At 42.3% G+C, this 20,218-nt stretch overlaps 1 protein-coding gene and 1 long non-coding RNA gene across 5 annotated transcripts in view; one reads left to right on the top strand and one right to left on the bottom strand.

Annotated features, from left to right (window-relative positions):
• The window catches only part of LOC115097963 (E3 ubiquitin-protein ligase Itchy), a 278,895-nt gene that overhangs the window by 244,028 nt on the left and 14,649 nt on the right, over positions 1-20,218 (top strand). For all 4 annotated transcript variants that reach the window (XM_029614171.1, XM_029614172.1, XM_029614173.1 and 1 more), the window contains 2 exons: positions 3,900-4,020; positions 9,584-9,688. In XM_029614171.1, the coding sequence (XP_029470031.1) occupies positions 3,900-4,020; positions 9,584-9,688 (226 nt within the window). The remainder of the gene's footprint in view (positions 1-3,899; positions 4,021-9,583; positions 9,689-20,218) is intronic.
• LOC115097965 overlaps positions 1-20,218 on the bottom strand; it is a 184,210-nt gene that overhangs the window by 146,559 nt on the left and 17,433 nt on the right. The window lies entirely within an intron of this gene.

The following is a 20,218-nucleotide window of genomic DNA, read 5'->3' on the forward strand; positions in this document are numbered from 1 at the left end:
TACCTGCTATTAATTAAGTTGACTTAGATAATAACCACTGCTATTACTAGCAACGGTAACATGGAATAGACTTAGTTTTTGGGTACTTGCCAGGTTCTTCTGGCCTGGATTGGCCACTGTTGGAAACAGGATGCTGGGCTTGATGGACCCTTGGTCTGACCCTGTATGGCATGTTCTTAGGCAGTGGCACTCATTTGCGTCAGGTGGGGAGTTCCTCAATTAGATTTGATGGTGTTGAGAGGAAATACCAAGGCCCATTGCTTCTTCAATCGCAGACAGGAGAGCAAAACAGAATGTCACAATGCCCTGTTTCTCTGGTGGTCACCAGGGATTCTCCTGTATGTCTTTCCTCCCTGGCCTCTCATAGGAAGTGTGCTCCAACACATCGAGACTCACCTAGAGGAAGTGATCTTAGTGGATTCGAAGTGGCCCTGTCAGCTGTGGTTCGTGGATTTGATAAATCTAGTGGTAGCCATGCCTCTGAAGTTTGCCATCTGCTCAGATTGCTCCATCAAGTTCCATTTTATTGGATCAGGTGGATCACTTTTGTCTTGTGGCTTCGCTTTTGAGAAGCACAGTTTGCGCTTGAAAGGCTACTCAGAGGAGGTCGTTACTACATTGTTGCAGGCTAGAAGACTATCCACTTTTGTTGGCTTATGTTTGGGTGTGGAAAGTGTTTGAGGCATGGTGGCTTGCAGAGGGCATGGTACCGCTGCAGGCTTCAGTGTCTTGCATCTTAACCTTTTTGAGAATGGCCTAAAGAAAGTGCTTATGTTCAATTCCTTAAGTTCCAGGTAGCATCCCTAGCTGTTTTAGGGGTAAGGTGCAAGGCATGGCCTTGGTTTCTCATCTGGATGTGATTCATTTTCGGGGGGAGGGGGATAACACATTTGTGCCTTCTGGTGCAGTGAATTGTTCTTTCTTGGAATCTGAATTTAGTGTTGAAGGTCCTTTGCTGTCAGCCTTTTGAGCCCTTGAGAAAGGCAACATTGAAGGATTTAATGTTGAAATTTCATCCCTATGTAGATCTGTAGACAAACTTATTATGGGTAAGCCGAACTGATGTATTTAGAAATGTCCCCCTGCCCCCCACTTGAGTATAATGAGAATATATTTTCTTTCACATCTTTAACCAAAGATTTGGGAATTACAATACTTTAGATTGATGATTAAGATTCAGATTAAGACCGTACTAAAAAAAAAGACATCTAAGAAGGTTTCTATGTAAGAATGATTTTTGTTCTAATGCACAAGATTTGGTGCTAACAACCCCGATTATTGTAATATATGTGGAGCTACCTAAAAAAAAAGAATCACTTCAGACAGTGCAGAATGCTAAAGCATGATTGATCATAGGTCATGGACAAAAAGAGCATATTACATCTACTTTGATAACGCCTATTGGTTGCCAGTGGCATACAGAGAATGAAATTTAAAATAATGATTGTATTTAAAGCATTGCAGGAAACTGGCCTCTAAGTATTTGAAAGAAGTATTAGTGTCTTATACACCGATGTGGCATCTATGGTCCTCTGCTCAAGAACAACTAATAGAACTATCACAAAAGGAATGCTATTTGCAGATTGTGCATTCCAAAGCACTGGCCCCAGACTTTGAGACAGCCTGCCACTATTCCTTAGGTTAGAACCAGGCATTTAAAACATTCCATAAAGGGTTGAAAGCATTGTTGTTTTTGTAGGCTTAAATCTATGTCAAAAGATTAGTGCATCACAAGAGATGGGGAAAACTGGATTAAAACAAAATTTTTTGATATTTTATCTGTTTGTGTTTAGCTTAATTGATTTACATTTATATTGTAATCCGCCTTGTACAACATTTGTTGGGAAAGGCAGAACATAAATTGTTAAAATAAATTAGGGCCATTGGGCGGATTTTAAGCATGTAACCCTTAAAAAGCACTCCTGCGCGTGCTGAGCCTATTTTGCATAGGCTCGGCGGCGTGCGCAAGCCCCAGGACGCGCGTATGTCCCGGGGCTTGCAAAAATGGGCGGGGTGGGGGCGTGGCCGAGTGCCCCAACACAGCGGCCTGTGTTGGGGCCTGCCGTGCGCAAGTTACGCCTGCCAGAGGCATAACTCAACAAAATAATGTAGGGGAGGGGATTTAGGTATGGCTGGGGGGTGGGTTAGATAGGGGAAGGGAGGGAAAGGTAGGGGGGGAACAAAAAAAAGTTCCCTCCAAGGCCGCTCCGATTTCGGAGCGGCCATTGGAGGGAACTCCGATTTCGGAGCGGCCTTGGAGGGAACTGGGAAAGCCATCGGGCCTCCCCTAGGGCTCGGTGCGCGCAAGGTGTACATGTGTGCACCCCCTTGCGCGCGCCGACCCCAGATTTTATAACATGCGCGCAGCAGCGCGTGCATGTTATAAAATCGGGTGTACATTTGTGCGTGCCGGTAGGGCGCAGAAATGTACCCCCCCCCCCGCGCATAATTTTAAAAATCTGCCCCATTGTGTTTAAAGTTGATTGCCAAACTTCAACTCAGACTTCATCTTAGTATTTCTTGATTAAAACTGAAGGTTAATTCTCTGCGGAAAAAAGAACACCATGGATTAGGAAAAACTTGTCACTCTAGTGCTCTATCTGTTCTGTTAGAAGGGTCTATCTTATTGTTAAAGGTGAAGTTTGTGTTTTGGGAGTTGTTAGAGTATAAGCTTTACAACAGACAAAATCTGCAAATGCAAAGATCTTGTTTTGCTCAACTGTGTAACATTTTGCAAGAGGCTAGCAATTGTGATCCATGCATTCTTTACAGATCTACTGGTTTATTGCTATTTGCTATATGTTGGTCTTAAAATGTCTGCTTTCCATAAGTTACAAATCATTTAAAACACAGCAAATCTGATTCTTTGCATTTGCAAACTCTGACCATATTTTTCCCAATTTATATATACCCTATACTGCATTCCAAACCTGTTATGTTTAGAATGCAGTTCAAAATCTTGACTCATGTTTTCATGTCTTTGCATGTCATAGGCCCCCGATATTTGTCAGATCCCTTGTTTGTTACATCCCTAAAAGATTATTGCATTCTTTGCAAGAACTACTTCTGCAAATTCTTGCAGTTAAGAGGTTAGACTCACTAACGTTGGTCAGTTAGAATAAGAGATGTGGTACTTGCTTGATTTGCCTCATTTCTATCCAATAAGTGCAGATAAAAGGTAACTGTTGTTGTAAATTATTAAACTTAGGTGCTCCTTAGGGATCATCATTGTTCATTGCTTTATTTAATCTTTACTTAATTCGACTTGGAAAAATGTTATCTGTAGGTGTGCATTATCAAATATATGGAGATGACATTCAATTTTTTGTTTGCTGTAATCCAGATAGTAGCTCTTCATTTAGAGCTACTTAATTGCAGCCTTGTTCTAATAAATATATGGATAAATGTGAATAATCTTGAATTTACAGAAATCAGTTTTTTGTATTAGTTGATTCTGTGTATGTTTCACTTGTATGCTATATTGATCTTAATGTGGAATTGCAGGTTATAAGAATGTATAAATAAAATAAATTTTAAAGAGGATATGACAACAATAAAAGTTGTAAAAATAGAGAAGGCAATATATCCAAAAATGGGCAGTCTAGCTAATATTATTGCTTCAAAAAATAGCCAGGTCTGTTTCAAGTTTTGGTTAATTCTAATATAAGCACGTCAGGAATTCTGATGGCATTTTTAAGGGAAAAAGTTAACATCCAAAAATGGAAAACACTCTTATCACATGTAGAATATTTATTTCATAGGAAGGGGGCTTGTTCCCTTACTTTGAAAACATGTTTGAAAACATTTCTATGTTTTTCAAAGAATTAGTAACTTGTGCTTAAATGCAGTTCTTTCTTTCCAGTGTAAATTAAATGTTTTGTTTCTTTTTCATTTTCTAGGTTGGTAGCAGAATGGCGACTTTCTCGTGGTGTGGAAGAACAAACCCAGGCTTTTTTCGAAGGTTTCAATGAAATTCTACCACAACAGTATTTACAGTACTTTGATGCTAAAGAATTGGAGGTAAAACACTAGAAGATATTGTTAAGGCAGCAACAATCAGGATGGTATCACCTAGTCAGTGTGCAGCCTTGGACTTCAGTGGCCAGGAGGGGCCGGAAGGCAGGAAACAGTATGGACTCCAGCTTCCAACAAAAACTATTTTTATTTACAGAACAAAAAACACAGAGCCATAAGAACATAATAATTACCATGCTTGGTTTGTAGACTAGGAAGATGATATTCTGTATGCTTATCCTCTAGGGGCTAAAAACTGCTGAAACTCAGAAATCAGGAAACCATTATTCTCCTAACCCCCTGCTGGCCAAGACAGATTTTGTTTCCCCTCTTCTGGGAGTTATCCATCAGGTAACCAATTAGGTTGGGGAATCCCTATCACTCAGAACCAGAAAACACTGCATCATCCCAGCATCAGGTCCCTAGCTCTCACAGCATGAATGAAGATAACACTGAATTCCCTTAATCCAGGGGTCCCCAAACTCAGTCCTTGAGGCCCGCAACACAGTCAGGTTTTCAGGATTGCCTCAATATGCATGAGTCCTGTGTGCATGCATTGCCTCCATAGTATGCAAATAGATCTCATGCATATTCATTGTGGAGATCCCTAAACTCACTGGATTGTTGCCAAGGACCACATTTGGGAACTCCTGCCTTAATCTATCTGAAGATGTTGCAGATTCTTTTGGCTTATAGGGAAGATTCCAGAAGGAAAACTTATGGATTTGAATTGAGGAGGTATGCCTTCTGGTGTGAAGAATAGGTCATAGACCCTTTTTGCTGCTCCACACAAAAACTGCTTGAATACCTTCTACATCTTTTAGAGTCTGGTATAAAGACTAACTCTATTAACATTTATCTCAATGTAATTGGCACGTATCAACATCCTGTAAAAGGTAAATACATTTGTACAGCTTTTAGTTATCAGATTCATGCAGGGCTTGCTGCAGGTGAAATCTCCCAACAGGCCTTCTGCTGAATCTTGGGACCTCAATGTGTTACTCGCCGAACTGATGAAAGCTCCTTTTGAGCTATTAGACTCCTATGAGCTGAAGTACCTGATGTGTAATGTCATGTTTATATTGATTGTGATTTTGGCATGCAGAATCAGTCCCTAGTGCCTTTCCTGCCTTATACTAATTTTTTTAATAATAGGGTGGTTCTGTGCACACATCCTACGTTCCTGCGTAAGGTAGTGTTAGAAATCTATCTTAACCTATCAATCAGTCTTCCAACGTTTTTTCTCCAGGCCACATGCCCACAAAGGTGAAATATTCCTTGCACAGTTGGAATGAAAAAAGCCTTGGGGTGGATTTTAAAATGTGCGCACGTCAGCGTGCTAATGTTATAAAATAGAATTCCTGCACACACATGCATGCCGGATTTTAATATCTGCGCGCAAATGTGTGGGTGGGTGGCCTCCTCTGTGCACAGTGGGGGTTGATTTTTTAAATTGTGTGGTGACGCGAGTATGGCTTCCCTCCTTCCCTAACCCTCCCTCTTCCCCTCTCCTCCCTGACCCCCTAAACTAACCCTACCTATCTCCCCAATTTGTTTATTTTTATACTTACTGCTCCTCCGGAGCAGAAGTAAACTCTGTGCGCCGGCCAGCTGCTTGCACACATGTTCCCGGGACAGTATCTAATGGTGCTGGCCCACCCCTTTTCAATCGCCCAGCACCTCTGTGCATACTGGAGGTTACGTGCGGCCTGGGCCCTTTTGAAAATGCACTTGGCGCGTGCAGCGCCCAGTCACACACGTAACCCCCAGTTTTACTGTGCACAGGGCTTTTAAAATTCGGCCCTTAGTCTTCTATCCAGAGCTGATTTGAAGCCCTTAGAAAGTCCACCCAGGTTTTTGTTTCTCTTGACCTCAGCAATCCTGGAATTGCTGCAGCCAGGTGTACCCTAACTGGATAGCAGATTGCATATCTTTCTGTTATGCTTAGGCAGTTTTGACTCTGAGCCTTGACAAACCTATCCATAGTGTCACTGCCATGGAAATGTTGTTATCCTGAGATTGGCCTCCATTGAAGAGATTTGTAAAGCTGCAATGTAGCATTCAGTCCATAGATTCACATCTCATTATTGTGTACACTTCTGATGCCATAGTAGATTTGATCAGTCTATCTGGTGTGGCTATCTGAGGTTTACAATCCAACCCCATCCTCACTAGGGACCATAATTATTTCCAGGCTGTCCCTCTCAAAAAAACAAAAGAAAAGGACAAAAAAATGGCTTGTTACCGTCAAAAATATTTGTTCCCATTGGCATTATTCTTCTGTTTTTCCCCCCCCCCCCTTTTTTTATGGGAGGTAGCCTAGTTAGGGATTCCCCACCTGTGAGGATTTCACATTGTGCCTGTCCTTGGAGAAAGCAAAAATCACTTTCTTGGAACAGGTGTTCTCTGTTGACAGTAGGGTATTAGGAATGTGCAGAGTCAAAATTAATTTTGGTTTGTTAATTTTTTTTGTGCCACAGTCATTTGTTAGGTTAGTTTAAAACAATTTTTTTAAATATTTATTTTATTCATTAATTTATTTACCATTATAGTCAGCCTGAATTGCTTCACTTACTATCGTGTGCTACAAATTGGTATTTTCCAATCATTTCTAATGAAACTGGTAGGTATACATCATCAGAAGGATGAAGACATGCCAACCATCAAGAATTATGTCAATATGGCACCAAAAGTGGCATGAAGAGCCCAAGGACCCACAATGGGGCAACATGGTATCAGCAGTGGCAGGAGTTCTCAAAGATACCATCAGAGGAGCAAAACAAAAGCAAGAGTGTTCAGATCACCTTGATGCTGCAAAAGTTGGGCAAAGGGCACCAACAGCAGTGGTATGAACATCTCAAGGCACTCGAAGGGGGAACAAAAAACCAAAATAAATAGAAAAGCCCTCAAGGCAGTGGCAGAGGGTGAAAATAACTGAGAGGTATAAAGACACCCAAACATCATGAGAGGCGCAAAACAGCCACCCAAAGTGACAAGAACAGCCCAAGGATTCAAATAAAGGGCAAAGGGCACCTACCAAATTGGTAGAAAGCCTAGGCAGGGGGAAGCTAGAGGAAATCCATGGAGGCCTAATGTAATTTCTGTATGGCATCATTAGGTGAAGGAGCTTGCTATTCGGGCTTGGAGTTGGTCTTTATTTGAGGCTAAGATGCTACTGACTTGAAATGCCAAAAGATGAAATATAAATAAATATGTATGTATATATGTATAGAACTAGAAGCACCAGATCCTCATTAGCCACTGAGGTCCATATTCAGAAGCATTTAACCAGATAATTCAGAGGCTGCCCAGATAGATGAATGTTTGGGCACTTATCCAGATAATTTCTAGCTGGATAACTTATTTTCCAGCTAAAATTTGGCCAGTTAAGTTAGGGATGTTCTGGGGGTGTATCTGGGAGGAGCTGAATAACTCTGATAGCCCCTTAGACCTGTCCTAAAGTTGGCCAGATAAACTTATCTGGCCAACTTTAGGATAGCTTAGATATATTCGGCGGTGTAATCGTGCTGTTGAATATATAGGCGAAGTTAACCAGCTAGCTTGCTGAGCCTTACAGCAGCCGAATATGGACCTCTGCTTGCTTAATATCCTCTGTTTCAGGATACAATTCTTCTTCTGAGTCAGTTTTTGCAAATACTTCCTCCATTAACTCCGAAGCAGTAATCATGGTGGAGCACGGTCCTGGTTCTGGATGCTGCACATCTGCAGCTCTTGCCTTTTACTGTGGTAAAATCCATTAAAGACTAAATACCGGATGAGATCAATAATCATAAGAACTGTAAGGGAACGGACTTTGAAGAAAATGCCCAAGAGGGCATGAAACCATTATAGATAACTGGGTGGGTAAGGCCTGTGAAAAGCATCGGATGATCAGGGCAAGACCAAGAGAGAATTTGGAAAACATCAAGAAGACAGAGCAGTGGAGTAAGCACCCTAAGGTACCAAGACTGTCTTGGAGCGGCAGCAACAGCAGTGGCACTGAGAATTAAAAACAGAAATAGTAGGAGCAGAGCAATGCAGAAAGAAGAGTAGCTGAAACACCCCCCACCAAAGATATATCTTAAGGGCTGAAATGAAATGAGGAAAAATGGCATCAAAAGCCAAAGGTAACAGGAGTGGCAAACTGGTACCTAGAGTGGAATGAAGTGCCCAAAGAGTGGTGCAGTAAGTGTGCAAAGGAACGGATGGCAAGGGCAAGACCAAGATTTGACAGGTACCTTAGGGGGAAGAGGATTTAGAAAGCACCAAGAAGACAGCTGAAGCAGTGGAGGAAGCACCCTAAGGTACCAAGACTGGCTTGGAGCAGCGGTGGTAACAGTCATGCTTGCAATTAAAAAATAGAAAAGGTAAGAGCAGAGCAACACCACAAGAAGAGTAGCTGGAAACACCCAAGTTGTACTTCAAAGGTTGAGGTGGGAGGAGGAAGAATAGCATCAAAAGCCAAAGGTACCAGGAGAGGCAAAGAGAGAGCATGAAGGGTCCAAGGAGGAAAATTCTTTTCTTCAGTCTGTCAGCATGCTGTGCTCATCTCACTGTCTAAAGACTAAAAAATTACTAGCACTGCTACAGTCTCCACATTGTCTCTATACTGACCCTTCACTAGTAAAGAGAAAATTCTAAATTAGCAGCAGTGCAATGCCTCTATTTTTCTGATAGAGCGAGACCACTGCAACAGAAAAAAGATCAGAAGCAGCCCTTTACAGGTGCCAAATCCAGAAATGTCTCAGCTTTTTTTTTTTTTTTATTCTATGAGATCTTCCACAAAGTCTTTTTCTGCCAATAGCTAGAGAAAAAAAATACAGGCTGTTTCTTGCACATGCTCAGACTTTACAATGGGAATAGCTCAGCGTCATTTGACCCAGATAGCAGCTATAGGCTATTTCAAAAGATGCTGCACATTTATTTGTCCTCTAGTTGTTCTCCTTGCCAACTTATCCTGCCTGGGATCTGACAAGCTGTGAGGTCACACAGGCAAAAGACTTCAATGGGAAACATAAACAAATGAAATGAATATGAACTCATTTGTTGTTTAACCCATTTGTTTCAAACAAATGCATATTCCTTCAGGATATGTCCTCACATAACCCATCTTCCTCCCCTTGCAATGATTCCTACATGTTTTTATTTATATTAAGAACTAAAATGGCCCCAAATGGTATCCATATGCTCAGTAGAGCATGCCTATAGCTGATAGAAGCTTTGAAATAAACTTCACTGGCTGGGCTCCATTGGATGGTGTCACCCACCTGTTAAGACCTACATCCTGCTGTCCTCAGAGTATATCTGTTACTGGTAAGCACTTTTGCTTATTTAAAACACAACACATTTTTTAAAAGCTTCACAAGGGTAAAAGGTAATTGTATAAGAGAGAAAGCAGTGCAATGAGATGTTAATATAGTCATGATTGCAGAGTGTCCCTCAAAAAGTGGTATGATCAGCTGTTTTCATCAGCTACTGGAAATAATAGGCTCTAAAAATAAAGGTGGTTTTTGCCACCCTGCAGCAAGTATGAAAAGTTCATAGCATTTTTTTTTCATTCTCAATCAAGGTACTTCTATGTGGGATGCAAGAGATTGACTTGAATGACTGGCAAAGACACACCATCTACCGACATTATACCAGGACAAGCAAACAAATCATTTGGTTTTGGCAGGTTTGTATCTAATATTTTTCACATGAATGTAATAATTTTTAATAAATCTAGTATTTCATTAGCAAAAAACAAACCAATTAATAATCAGACTGGTTTAATTGGAGTAACCCAATCTGGTAATTATTAACCTTGCTATATTAGCACAAATCCACAAATGTTATACAAAGAACAAAAACTAGGGAAAGTGTACATACTAATTTTTCTTTAACACTTTACTACAATTTTTTGTATTTTGAATGGATTTTGATGTTTTATAAACAGGTGAAGGCTTTTTTTTCTTTAAGCAAGTATATAAGGAGCAGATGATAGCCTAATGAGAATTTTACAGTGCAGAATTTTTAAGTTTATTTTATACTTTGTGTTAATGCTTTTAATGTACAATGTTATTTCTATGTCTTATGTGATGACTTTATGAATGTAAAAGCTGTAATCTGTCTTGGATTTAGAATTGGTGGAAAATAAAATGGAATAAATAAATAAAATATCTTTATATGTTATTTTTGGAATGTCAAGATTTTTTTTTTGTACAGATAAAGAATTTTTGGAGTAAAATGTTTATTTTTATGTAACGTGTTAAAGAAAAGTTAGTATGAATACTTTTCCCTGATTCTTGTTCTTTTTAGTTGGAGTGAGCCATGTACTAGTACATATATTATAGTGTCTATTTTAGCATCTCCTTGTGACTCAAGGAGGACTAGGCAACACTATTGATTGATACAGAGATACAGAGTTTTTTGTTTAGTACTGATACAGGGAATGCAGAACCTCTCATTTCTAGCACTAGTGGACTCATGGGATTGGCAAATGTAAACCAAGCCTTTCACCTCTATGGCTGGATGATTTAGAATTTACAAAAGATTACAGAGCCTTGTACCTCTACAGGTGAAAGACTACATAGCCCCACAATAATAATAATTTGATGTAAGGTATGTTGGAATCCCAGTTAGAATTCTATCTTGTCAAATCAGTGTATAATTACCATGACTAATAAATGTTAGAGAAGATGTGGTAATGTGGGGAAGAGAGAAATAGACACATTTTGGTCATTCAAATGAAGGATTATCGAATAAAATTACTCAGTGAGTAAGGTTAGAACTTCCAGTAGCAACAGACTCATGATATATAATTTATTACGTGATATCCTCCTTGAGGCAGAGGTAGAAATACAACACATTCGTTCAGAGTTTTCTTGGTTTTCAACAAGAAAAGGCTTTAGTTTATACTGGTTCTGACCAGGGCCTCAGGATACCAGCTATGGCTATATAAAGTACTGGAAATGAAGGAAATAGATTTAAGTACAAAAAATGGAATTTCTTAGTGTCCAGTCAGATGAATCCAGAACAAGTGGGTTATGCACTTCTACCAGCAGATGGAGCAAACTGACATCACAGTATATATATACCCCTGCAGTGACATCAGCCTGCTAGTATTCTTCACCTCCAGCAGATGGGGGACATGCATCTCTGTACTGAGGATTGCTTTGATTTAAAAAAATAAAAAAAAAAAGTAGTAAGGAAATAAATTCACCACACTCTCTTGTGGGGATACCAAAAGGTCCCTTCCCCCGTTGAGAATTCCTGAGATGATTTCCGTGGTCCTTCAGATGGATGCCTTGGTCCTGTAGCTGGTTTTTCAGCCAGCGTGGACTTAGCTGCAGGAAGCCAAGTGCAGCAGTGAAGGCACACGACCTCTCCCCCAGCAGCCAGAGAGTCTCTGTACTCAGCCAGGTAAGGCTGATCTCAGGTAAGTTTAAAAAAAAAAAGAGAGAGAAATAGAGACAGAAGGAGGAATGTTTTGCTGTAGGGCTTCTTCCGTCCCCTGGTCTCCTTGCTTGGCATGCCCAATGTTTGTCCTGTTCTGTGGGAGGTCAAGGGACGTGAACAGCCTGGTGGGTTGAGCAGTCTCTGTAGGCTAGGCCTGCTCAGGCTTTTTTACTGCGTGCCACGTGGTGGGCCTCAACAGTGTTCTGCGTGCTTTACATTAGGCTGCCCTCTACAGGATAATCTGTTCGGTATGTGGGTCTAGCTGTGCATCCAAATTGTGTATCCAATTTTTGGATGCTTAAGCAGGTCTAGTAATCTATGCGTCCAAGTTAAGCAATGCCTTAAGTGGCTGTCTGCTTACCTGTGTGCACAAGTTGAGTGTTGCTGTGCACTTAATTTTTATAGCACCAATCCTAGGGATGCCTAAGTCTTGGGTGCCTAGGCATTGGAATGCCTAGGTATTGGATGCCTAATTTTTAGACACCTAAGTTGGTTGCCTAGAAATTTGGACACCCCAAAAAAAAAAAAGCTAGATTCACGCTTCCAGCCAAGATCAGCGCGCCATTGGTCTAATGGCGCCTGTATCTAAGAAACCTAAGCACCTTTCTCTTTGCACTGCCTGTCATATTCCAGCATCTCATCTCGCCTATATATTCCTTGTTATAAGTTACTTGTAAACCGGCACGATGTGCAAACGGTTGCCGGTATATAAAATAAAATAAATAAATAAATAAATAAATCTCAAACAGGAGTGCCCGCTGACTTGTGCCAGTGCTGTTTGGAGACTCAGGGAGAATTATCTTCCTCTGCTTTCACTAAGTCTGGTTCTTCCCAGCCATATGTAGATCTGAGTAAAGATTTTTCAGGTGGGGCACCTGATTTTTGAACTCCCCTAAACATAGAAACATAGAAATGACGGCAGAAGAAGACCAAACGGCCCATCCAGTCTGCCCAGCAAGCTTCACATTTTTTTCTCATACTTATCTGTTTCTCTTAGCTCTTTGGTTCTATTTCCCTTCCACCCCCACCATTAATGTAGAGAGCCGTGATGGAGCTGCAACCAAGTGAAATATCAAGCTTGATTAGTTAGGGGTAGTAGGGGTAGTAACCGCCGCAATAAGCAAGCTACACCCATGTTTATTTGTTTTACCCAGACTGTGTTATTCAGCCCTTATTGGTTGTTTTTCTTCTCCCCTGCCGTTGAAGCAGGGAGCTATGCTGGATATGCGTGTAGTATCAGTTTTTCTTCTCCCCTGCCGTTGAAGCAGAGAGCTATGCTGGATATGCGTGAAGTATCAGTTTTTCTTCTCCCCTGCGGTTGAAGCAGGATATGCATTGAAAGTGAAGTATCAGGCTTATTTGGTTTGGGGTAGTAACCGCCGTAACAAGCCAGCTACTCCCCGCTTTGTGAGTGCAAATCCTTTTTTCTTCTCCCCTGCCGTTGAAGCAGAGAGCTATGCTGGATATGCGTGAAGTATCAGTTTTTCTTCTCCCCTGCCGTTGAAGCAGAGAGCTATGCGTGAAGTATCAGTTTTTCTTCTTCCCCTGCCGTTGAAGCAGAGAGCTATGCTGGATATGTATTGAAAGTGAAGTATCAGGCTTATTTGGTTTGGGGTAGTAACCGCCGTAACAAGCCAGCTACTCCCCACTTTGTGAGTGCGAATCCTTTTTTCCACATTTCCTCTTGCTGTTGTAGCTTAGAGTGATGTTGGAGTCACAGTAACCATGTGTATGTTTATTGAATAAGGGTATTATCTCCAGGCAGTAGCCGTCATTCTGGTGAGCTACCCACTCTTTATTGACGGCCTCTTGATTTTATGGATCCACAGTGTTTATCCCACGCCCCTTTGAAGTCCTTCACAGTTCTGGTCTTCACCACTTCCTTCGGAAGGGCATTCCAGGCATCCACCACCCTCTCCGTGAAGAAATACTTCCTGACATTGGTTCTGAATCTTCCTCCCTGGAGCTTCAAATCGTGACCCCTGGTTCTGCTGATTTTTTTCCTATGGAAAAGGTTTGTCGTTGTCATTGGATCATTAAAACCTTTCAAGTATCTGAAAGTCTGTATCATATCACCTCTGCTCCTCCTTTCCTCCAGGGTGTACATATTTAGATTCTTCAATCTCTCCTCATAAGTCATTTGATGAAGACCTTCCACCTTTTTGGTCACCCTTCTCTGGACCGCCTCCATCTTGTCTCTGTCTCTTCGGAGATACGGTCTCCAGAACTGAACACAATACTCCAGGTGAGGTCTCACCAAGGACCTGTACAAGGGGATAATCACTTCCCTTTTCTTACTCGATATTCCTCTCTCTATGCAGCCCAGCATTCTTCTGGCTTTAGCTATCGCCTTGTCACATTGTTTCGCCGACTTCAGATCATTAGACACCATCACCCCAAGGTCTCTCTCCTGCTCCGTGCACATCAGCCTTTCTCCCCCCATCGAATACAGTTCATTCGGATTTCCACTCCCCATATGCATGACTTTGCACTTCTTGGCATTGGTTCTTCAGCAGGGAAGGCAAATCAGTGAGTACGCCTCAGGTACCTCCTGGTTTGGATACTTCTATGTTTTCATGAGTAGAATTTTTCCAGGGATTGCAATACTTTCTACAGGCGCAGTCCTCAGCCCTGGCCAATGCTCCCAGGTCAGAGTCGCAGGTGCAGACCTTGCCCTGGACCTACTGGAATTCGCCAGAGTTCTCTTAGAGCGGCAGCGGGACTACTCAATAGAGATCCGGATGGCACGGATGATGACGCCAGTCAGGACTTTCTTGAGAATGGTGAAATTCCTCCAGGATTAGAACCGTATAGGACTATGCTATGGTTCTTCTATAAGAGATGAATTGTCAGCACTGATTTTCTAGACCTTGAAAATACAAGAGAACCTGGGGAAGAGTCCAGTCTGAGCCAAAGAAAAATCCCATTTTGGTTTCTCTGTGTAAGCCTCTTGAGTTTTACTTGTGATGGATGCCATTCATGAACTGGTTGATCTTTGGTGGGGCACCCCAGAGGCTAATTTCAAAGGAGGTCGGGTTTTAGAAGGCCTGTGTACCCTCTGGATCTGGTGGTGAAAGAGCATTTACATTTTCCAAAGGTGGATGCAGTTTTGTGTGCAGTCTCCAAGTGGATGACTATCCCCGTGGAGGAAGGAGCTGCCTTGAAGGATGTAACGATAGGAGGATTGAAACTAATCTTAAACAGGCATTTGAAGCAGTGGCAATGATTTTGCAAATAGCTTCTTGTTGTTCCCTGGTGGCTCGCTCTTGTTTACTTCTCTCTCAAATGGTTGATGACTCTGGAGTGAATTCCAGGGCAGTTATGGAGCCAGAAACTGCCGCCTTGGCAGATGCAGAATGCAATTTGGTCCACACCTCAGCCAGAGGGGTGGCTTCAGTAATATTGGCCACGTGTCCGTTATGGCTGAGAAATCGGTTGGCCAATGCATCCTCCAAGGCTAACCTCATGAAATTGCCCTTTAAAGGCTCACTTTTGTTTGGGAGCGAATTGGAGAAACTGGCCAGTAAGTGGGGCGAATCACAGGTTCCTCGATTACCAGAGAATGATAAGCAGACACCACATGAGAGGTCGTGCTAGGGGATCCAAGCGGTTTTCACTCTATAGAGGAGTGATCTTTCAGAACACTCAACCTTTTGGTCCTTTTGTCCCAGAAAGCCGAGAAGGGGCGCAGGCTTGGGTAGTGGATCCTCCCGAGCCTCCCAATGAAGGTTTGCCGACTCACCCCCAGGAGCAGGAGATGGAGGAGGCCTCTCTCTCTTCTATCAGAGATGGGTTAAGATAACATTGGATCAATGGGTCCTGGAGGTGATACGAGATGGATATGTGCTGGAGTTTTGCAGTATTCCCCAGGATGTGTTCATGGTCTCTCCTTGCCATTCCCCGCAGAAGAAGCAGGCAGTAGAGTATACATTGGCAAGGCTTCTCAGTCTGAGGGCTGTGATTCCGATGCTCATGTCTCAAGAAAATATGGGCAATATTCAATTTATTTCATTGTGCCCAAGAAAGAGGGATCCTTTTGTCCCATCCTGGATCTCAAGGGTATCAACTGTCACTTGTGGGTGACACATTTTCGCATGGAGACCTTGTGATAATGGCCGTACAAATGGGGGAATTTCTGACCTCTGTGGACCTGTCCGAAGTGTATTTTCACATTCCCATTCGACTAGAGCATCAATGCTTTTTGCGGTTTGCAGTTCTGAGACGCCATTATCAGTTTCGGGCACTGCCTTTTGGTCTGGCCACCGTTCCCAGGACTTTTTCCAAGGTAATGTGGTAATTGCGGTAGAATTGATTTCGACTGTCTGATTCAAGCCAAGTCGCTGGAGGATTGCCATTTGGTGACCCTCAAGGTGATCTCCCTGTTGCAGGAGCTCGGCTGGGTTGTAAACCTGGTCAAGAGCAGACTTCAGCCTGCACAGTCGTTTGAATACCTTGGGGTTTGGTTCGACAAGAAGCAGGGCAAGGTATTCCTGCCAGAAGCTCGTATTCAGAAGTTGATGGCTCAGCTATGTCTATTGATGAACACTCTGCGCCTGACTCTATCTTTCTGCCTGCAAGTACTTGGTTTAATGGTGGCAACCCTGGAAGTTGTATCATGGGCAAGAGCACATATTTGTCTTCTTCAGCACTCCCTGTTGTCTCTGTGGAACCCACAGTCTCTGGACTATTCGATTTGGCTCCATCTGCCAATGGAGGTCTCCTCCCAACTGCAGTGGTGACTACAGTTGGATCATCTAAGGAAGGGAATTTTCCTAGCACCACCAGACTGGTTAGTACTGATGACGGATGTGAGCCTCCATGGTTGGGGAGCTCACTGTAAGGAGCTGACAGCGCAAGGGTGCTGGGATGCATCAATTGTTTAGAAGTCAGGGCAGCTGGGCAACAAAATGCAGAATTGAGCAGTCCAGATAATGTCGGACAACCAACGACTGGGGCTTACATAAATCGGCAGGGTGAAACAAAGAAGCCAACAAGTGTTGCAGGAGATATATCAGCTTATGGAATGAGCCGAACTACATCTCCACAGACTACAACTACAGACTTGCATTTAGCAGGACAAGACAATGTAAGAGCAGACTTTCTCAGCAGGGGAAAGTCTGGGGAAAATGGGTGCTATCAAACGAGGCGTTTCAGCTGATTTTGAATTGCTGGGGTATCTCGTTTCTAGACCAGCTGATTACTTCTCACAATGTGAAAGTTCCGTGATTCTTCAGTCACAAGAGAGATCTGAAGTTGCTGGGGATAGATGCCTTGGTGCAGATGTGGCCGCAAGTCAAGTTATTTGTACGCCTTTCCTCCATGGCCCAAGTTGGGCAGATCAGTCTAACGTATTAAGCACCACAAAGGAATGGTGCTCTTGGTTGCTCCAGATTGGCTCAGGAGACCGTAGTATGTGGATCTGCAGCTGCTCCTGGTGGTATCGCCCTTTGGCTTCCGGAGCACGAGGATCTGTTGCGGTAGGGTCCTATTCTTCACAGAGATCTTACTCAATTTTGTCTTACAGTATGGCCCTTGAAATGGCTCACTTGCTGGAATGTGGATACCCTGCGGCAGTGATTTGCACCTTACTAAGAGCTAGAAAGTTCTCTACTTCCTTGGCCTATGTGTGGGTTTGGCGAATGTTTGAGGCCTGGTATGAGGATTGAGGTACTCTTCCTTGCTCAGTCAAGATCCAGCTCATTTTGGAACTTTTGCAGGATGGCTTGAATAAAGGCTTGCCACTTAATTCCTTAGAGGTACAAGTAGCGGCTCTCGCCTGTTTCAGAAGTCAGGTGAATGGTGGATCCCTCTCAGCTTATCCTGATGTGACCCGTTTCCTGAAAGAAGTGAAACATCTTCGTCCACCTTTGTGGTTTCTGGTGCCCTTATGGAGTCTTAATTTGGTATTGGATTTCTTAATGGGCCCTACATTTAGACCAATGCGTAACCTGCCTTTGTGGTTACTGACATTGAAAACGGTGTTTCTTGTGGTAATTTGTCTATGTGTAGGGTTTTCCGAACTGCAGGCCTTGTCTTGCCAGGAGCCATTCCTACGGGTGATTCCAGGGGTGGTATAGCTGCATATTGTTCCTTCTTTTCTACTAAAGGTGGTCACTGATTTTCACTTGAATCGATCTATCTCCCTGTCCTCTCTGGACAAAGAGAAAGATGTTGAGGAGGATAGTCTGTTGCGACCTTTGATGTCAGACATATCATTCGGTATCTGGAGGTTACTAAGCCTTTATGAAAGACGGATCACCTGTTTGTTCTTCTTGGTGGTACTAGGCAGGGAGAGCTGGTCTTGCGGGCTACTATAACTCACTGGATTAAGGTAGTCATGGCTGCATACGTTGATGCTGGGAAGCCATTATCTATTCAAGTCAGGGCTCATTCCACTAGAGCTCAAGCAGTGTCATGAGCGGAAGTGAAATTGTCTCCCGTTAACATATGCCGAGCTGCGACATGGTCCTTGTTACACACTTTTTCCAGGTATTATCATCTCGATGTGCAAGCCCAGGAGGACGCAGCCTTTGCACATGCGTTTTTGACTGGACCAGAGGTAGCTTCCTGCCCTATTTGGGAGTATCTTGGGTACATCCCACTTGTTCTGGATTCATCTGACTGGATGCTAAGAAATGAAAAATTACTACTTACCTGATAATTTCCTTTTCTTTAGGACAGTAACCCCAATATTTTCTTTAGGACAGTAACCCCAATATTTAAAAAGGGCTCCAGGGGCGATCTGGGAAACTACAGACCGGTTAGCCTAACTTCAGTGCCAGGAAAAATAGTGGAAAGTGTTCTAAACATCAAAATCACAGAACATATAGAAAGACATGGTTTAATGGAACAAAGTCAGCATGGCTTTACCCAGGGCAAGTCTTGCCTCACAAATCTGCTTCACTTTTTTGAAGGAGTTAATAAACATGTGGATAAAGGTGAACCGGTAGATATAGTACACTTGGATTTTCAGAAGGTGTTTGACAAAGTTCCTCATGAGAGGCTTCAAGGAAAAGTAAAAAGTCATGGGATAGGTGGCGATGTCCTTTCATGGATTGCAAACTGGCTAAAAGACAGGAAACAGAGTAGGATTAAATGGGCAATTTTCTCAGTGGAAGGGAGTGTGGAGTGCCTCAGGGATCTGTATTGGGACCCTTACTTTTCAATATATTTATAAATGATCTGGAAAGAAATACGACGAGTGAGATAATCAAATTTGCAGATGACACAAAATTGTTCAGAGTAGTTAAATCACAAGCAGATTATGATAAATTGCAGGAAGACCTTGTGAGACTGGAAAATTGGGCATCCAAATGGCAGATGAAATTTAATGTGGATAAGTGCAAGGTGATGCATATAGGGAAAAATAACCCATGCTATAATTACACAATGTTGGGTTCCATATTAGGTGCTACAACCCAAGAAAGAGATCTAGGTGTCATAGTGGATAACACATTGAAATCGTCGGTACAGTGTGCTGCGGCAGTCAAAAAAGCAAACAATGTTGGGAATTATTAGAAAGGGAATGGTGAATAAAATGGAAAATGTCATAATGCCTCTGTATCGCTCCATGGTGAGACCGCACCTTGAATACTGTGTACAATTCTGGTCGCCGCATCTCAAAAAAGATATAATTGTGATGGAGAAGGTACAGAGAAGGGCTACCAAAATGATAAGGGGAATGGAACAACTCCCCTATGAGGAAAGACTAAAGAGGTTAGGACTTTTCAGCTTGGAGAAGAGACGACTGAGGGGGGATATGATAGAGGTGTTTAAAATCATGAGAGGTCTAGAACGGGTAGATGTGAATCGGTTATTTACTCTTTCGGATAGTAGAAAGACTAGGGGGCACGCCATGAAGTTAGCATGGGGCACATTTAAAACTAATCGGAGAAAGTTCTTTTTCAATCAACGCACAATTAAACTCTGGAATTTGTTGCATGAAGATGTGGTTAGTGCAGTTAGTATAGCTGTGTTTAAAAAAGGATTGGATAAGTTCTTGGAGGAGAAGACCATTACCTGCTATTAAGTTTACTTAGAAAATAGCCACTGCTATTACTAGCAACGGTAACATGGAATAGACTTAGTTTTTAGGTACTTGCCAGGTTCTTATGGCCTGGATTGGCCACTGTTGGAAACAGGATGCTGGGCTTGATGGACCCTTGGTCTGACCCAGTATGGCATTTTCTTATGTTCTTATGATCTTATGAATCCAGCTTCCCTCCCTTGGCTGCCAAATGTATATTATGGTCCTCCATGGCTATGTGTTATAGGGATTACTGGTAAGTGTTCATGCAGTCCTTAGGCTAGTGTTATTACATTCTTGTCTGAGCTCAGTGTTGCCTGTTGGCTGAGTATTAAAATAGCTATCTGTTTATTCAAATTTTGCTAGTCTGTCCACGGTTGCTTTTGAAAAGAATACTGGCAGGCTGATGTCACTGCAGGGGTATATATATATACTGTGACGTCAGTTTGCTCCGTCTCTGTCTGGTAGAGATGTATAACCCAATTGTTCTGGATTCATCTGACTGTCCTAAAGAAAAGGACATTATCAAGTAAGTTGTAATTTCTCATTGTTTAAGAAAATAAAGTGAACATGGTTATACTTTTTTGAAAGAAAACATGAACTGGTTTGTGAAACTGGATTGGAAATCTCTCGAGCAGTTAATTATAACAGTTGTATGCATAATTTCTTATAACCCTCTCTACCTCATCTCATTCTTAAAATTTGGAATTTTATCATCTCAGGATTGGAAAGTCATCCGCT

Source organism: Rhinatrema bivittatum, chromosome 8 (assembly GCF_901001135.1).
Source record: "Rhinatrema bivittatum chromosome 8, aRhiBiv1.1, whole genome shotgun sequence".
Lineage (NCBI taxonomy): Eukaryota > Metazoa > Chordata > Amphibia > Gymnophiona > Rhinatrematidae > Rhinatrema > Rhinatrema bivittatum.